At 38.3% G+C, this 4,744-nt stretch overlaps 1 protein-coding gene across 1 annotated transcript; it reads right to left on the bottom strand.

The window, feature by feature from the left end:
- Positions 1 to 216: 216 nt before the first annotated feature.
- mgat4c (mgat4 family member C) lies at positions 217 to 2,848 on the bottom strand. Its single transcript, XM_053319470.1, has 3 exons — positions 2,714 to 2,848; positions 1,954 to 2,101; positions 217 to 1,373 (listed from the first exon to the last, which is right to left on the bottom strand). The coding sequence occupies exons 1-3, from the start codon at positions 2,840 to 2,842 to the stop codon at positions 217 to 219; spliced, it is 1,434 nt and encodes a 477-aa protein (XP_053175445.1). The 5' UTR covers positions 2,843 to 2,848.
- Positions 2,849 to 4,744: the final 1,896 nt, after the last annotated feature.

Here is a 4,744-nt window from a genome sequence, read left to right as displayed (position 1 = left end):
AGGTCAGTTGAACAGTCCTTAAGAATGACTGGGAAGAGGCTCCACTAAGGTTACAACTTGCAAGTATAAAAAACTATAGATTGATTTGGCAATCAAAATGAGTATCAATAAATACTTACAAAATGAATAAATAAACCTGGAAATACATACATTTGTAAATAATAATAATAAAAACCGTTGCCTCTATGCCATACTAAGAGTCTTTGTGTATAGTCCTCATTGGCTGGGGGGTTGTGTAGTCCATAAACTTATACTTCTAATAATGAGCCATTCTTTCTGACTGGCTGTCACCACAATGCGCACACACTCAATGTCAAAGGCAATCTTGTGGTCTACATCTTGAACCTCGATGTTGCCATTTTTAAACTCCCCTAATGTGATGTAGGAAGAACACTGTTTCCCTTTCTTAGTCCCAACTAGTTTTTCTCCTACTTCCAGGGCGCCGTGGTGAAGGATATCATTCTGTCGGTCATCAGAACCGGTAGAAATCTTAATTTTACTAATTTTGGCAGATTTATTAAATACTATGACAAAGAAATCTCCAGTGGAAGGAGGCTTCCCCCAAAAGTATTCATCCACCGTGCTATAAGCCTTGGTGGCGTCATAGTTTTCAAAGACGTTGATGTTCGTGTAAAGGTTGGCAGGAGGGTTGTCAGGAATGTCTATGGAGTCCTCTTCGAAGTCGTCATCCTTCAGCTTGTTCTCTGCTCCTTTATAAGAGGAGTAGTAGCCCATGTGCTGGAACAGCGAGGGCTTGAAGCGGATCACGTCCTTCTGGGCCAGCAGACCCCTGAAGTGGATGAGGAGCCAGTCGCAGGGCATTTCCTGGTAGAACATGAGGAGGAAATGAGCCAGACGTGGCAGGTCTCTGGAGTGGTACAGCTTCCCGATGTAGCCCAGCTTGGAGAACTCCAGCATCACCCAGTAGGAACCTTCTCTGGAGGTGATCACCTTCTTTAGCGCTGTCAGGAAGTTCCTGGAGCACCGGACGTCATCTTCTAGCATCATGTAGAAATGAGAGAGGTTTGTGCAGAAGTTGAGGAGGAAAGCGTAGTCTACGTTCTGCTTAGAGCGGAAACGGACTCTGTCCTCCGGGTCATTGTAGTTCCTTTTCAAACCATCTAGAGATGGATAGTATTCCTCCGGAGCCTGGATCACCAGGAGGCGTCCAGCTATGATGTGGTGGGCAAATTTCCTGGTGATTTCTTGCACCAGGTTCTCACACCAGACCAGGTCAAAGTCTGCCAGATGGACCACAACCACAATCTCTTTCAGTTCCTCATAACTGGACTGATCAAAGATGGATTTGATCGTCTCCAGAAGGTAATTCCCTCTTTTTCTTTTGACTGATGACAGTCCAATGGTAAGATACTCTGTGAAAATAAAAGAACATTTCATCAAATATAACAGAAACGCTTGAAAATAACCAATTGTATGTATTATATATAGAGAACTGAGGGGTTTGGCGACCCCCCCCCCCCACCACCCCCCCAACTTAGGTGATGACATTTGATGACTGTGCAAATCGAGTAAACTATGATGAATTCATATCACTGTATTTTTTTCTTTAAAAATGTTGTATTAGGAACATTTATGGTGAGACATATATTTTTATAACCAATGTCTGTATTTTAAATATTTTGTAGCACAGACCACAAATTAGAGCTCTGTGCTCACTGTAGTTGAAAAAGTCTCTGAGGGCAATAAAGACTTAAATGTTTGGTGAATAAAACATGGCATACCAAAAGAAGACTTCTGTGTTGTGTTTGATTTTAAGGTAGAAAGATCTCTGTGGAGCAGTTGTATTTTATGGCTCTGCTATAAATCCCACACATCACAGATTTGAAGTTTTAGTTCTAAGTCCCAGTGTGTGTTCACAATTATGACTTAACTCTCCCATGCTCATGAAAATAGTCAGTGTAAATTCCTCTTTTAAAGAAGCCCTAAACTTACTCTTGCGGTTCAGAGGAGTTCCAGCAAGATAACGATATGTGACATTAATGGTTCCAGAGAAATTACTGAGGTCTCTGAAGGTGTGAACGTATCGCTCTGAGCTCGGAGGGTGGACTGATGTTTCCCTGAGCTGCCTTTTATCCTCTTCCTGCAATGCAACATGAAAAACGCAGGATTAATATACATTACGGACAACAGAGAGAAAAAAACATGTTCAAGTTGTCATAGCCACTGTAAAAAAAGGAAAACTGTGAATTATTCAAATGAGAGGGAAAACTGATTTTTGTTTTCTTGAACTCGTCTCTAGGATCTTGTGCAAACTTGACATAATATGTGTTTTGATGCGACTGAGTTAAACTTCGACGTTTAGAGACAAAAGGAATCTTAAACCCCCTTTAGGCAGTTTGCGTAGCCAAGCAAATGGACTCATGAAGAGCACCAGAGAGTTGAAAATGTGAACCATCTCTTAATAATTTAAATAACAAACATAGATAATGTACTGTGATAACCAAGTTTTGATGGCATCATGAATAAGAAATAAATCATCTGGATGATTCCAACTTGGGTCCATGTCATGAAAATTTAAAAATGTTTCCTTTTAAAAACAAGCAATTATAAAAGCGACAACATGGGTGGAGTGAACAAATACAAGAACACATTAGGTTTCAAAAGCATATTTGGTCAAATCAGTTTTTCATACATTAAGAAAGAGTACAAACATGAACTGAGTAAATTGGAAACACAAACATGATTTACTAACCAGCACGTAGCCATCTTCAATATAGAGGTTAAGGAAGAGGAGGAAGGTGATGAGGAAGCCGAGGAAGGGAATAGTGGAGCGTTTCCTCAGACACCTCATCTTGTCGAGGGATTTCCACACCAGCCTCATGCTGCACACGCTCTCTCTGGGATCTGCATAAGAAAAACATGAGAGAAGACACGTTTAGGCTGGCTTGCTTTGAATTATGCCAGCCTGAAATTCTACATGCAAATCATTCGCTTCTTTATTAGGCAAGTGGGGGAAGTCATTTAAAGACTGTATAACCATATATGATGTGGATATCTCCCACTAGCATCGTAATTATTCTTTCAATGGACTTCTAATGGTTTATGATTGTGTGGTGTTCTTCTTTATTATGTATAGTTTGTTCATTATATTCTCATACTATATGTTGTTATCGTCACTGTGAGTAATGCTATCTATCTATCTATCTATCTATCTATCTATCTATCTATCTATCTATCTATCTTTCTTTTGCTTTTCAGGGAAAGAGGTGGACCAAATCACAAGAGAAAAACTAAAGGCACTGCTGGATATTGACCTGCCCATCAATTGATTACTGATGTGAATCAGATGTGCTTCTTTACTGATAACAACTATGTAAATATTCCCAATTGCTTGTTGTATTTGTTCAATTCCCATCCAACTGGTATTTCTACTCCAGTAGTGATAAAAGATGGTGCTGTGGTTGATGGCAAGCATTTCAATACATTTATATGCCACAATGGTTTTAAAAAAAAGACACTGTCTGCTGTTATCAGCTGGCTTACACTTCTTTGTTGTGAAAATGTGACTTTTTTTCTCTTTGTAGATTACAGGCAACTATCACTGAAGGGGAAAATTCAAAATCAATTTTCAAAACAGTTCATTTCATTTCAGATATGCAGTCCACGGAAGAAGAAGAAGAAGAAGAAGAAGAAGAAGATAAAGGAGATAATAGGTATAAGATGAGAAGAAAGAGTATGAAGTGGATTCTTATGTATATAAAGTGTTTAAACAGTTAGGAGGGCTGCACATGATACTTACTTTCATTATTTATTAACCTGTTCATTATCTTTTTGATTATCCTCACATTTTAGAGGCTAAGTCCAGTATATTTAATATTTTGTTGATAAAGGATAGACATGATTTATATATTATCAAAATGATTGTTTCAGCACTTTTAAACATATGATATAAAGATTGATGTAGTAGAAGAAAAGGTCTATGCAATATTGTTCCAATTCCTCTGATTGGCGACAGATGGTAATAGAAAGCAACAAATCTGAGTCCCTGAATGCAGCACAAAATTACACCCTGATGGAAATCATTGATGGAGAATTAAGTGTAACTCATATTGTTATTGTTTGTTGGTTCAAGGAATAAAATGTAAAAAAAAACATCAGTTATAGAAGCCATGAGAGCCAGATGAGATGTCAGTGGATGTTTTTACAACCCATAATGCAATGCTTGGATTAATTAAAAGTTTCCATAAATAACACAACATAACTACAGTGTGCTTCTGAGTGGACACAATACCTGTCAACACTCAAATTAAATCCATTTACTACATTTTCTACAAGCAATAGTACCTTTAAGAAGCATATTATATCCAATTTGAGAAAACCTTACAATATTATATCATCCACAACAGACTGCAGGTTTAAAAATACAAATCCAGTCTCAGCAACACCTCACAAAGCTGATATTTGCAAGTTGTGACTTCTTTTATAATGATATTCACAATAATGTGTCCACCTGCTATCCATATAGGCTTGCATAAGCAAAAAGGATAAATGATCTGTGGAGTGTGTCTCTAACAGAGATAAAACAAAGAAATCACAAAGCAATAATGACAGCTGAACTCGTTAATGCACGACATCCCTTAGAAGCAGCGATGACAGCCATACCATACACAGCTTTCAGCTAGAGCATAAGCATGCATCAGGCTCAGTCACAACAAGGTTGGCAACTTCTCATGGTAACTGTGACAACTGAGACTGACTGAGAGAGAGAAAAAGCCTATACAAA

This window comes from Scomber japonicus, chromosome 5, assembly GCF_027409825.1.
Source record: "Scomber japonicus isolate fScoJap1 chromosome 5, fScoJap1.pri, whole genome shotgun sequence".
Classification (NCBI taxonomy): domain Eukaryota; kingdom Metazoa; phylum Chordata; class Actinopteri; order Scombriformes; family Scombridae; genus Scomber; species Scomber japonicus.
Note: the sequence above shows the minus strand (reverse complement) of the source record. Positions and strands in the feature narration are given on the sequence as shown.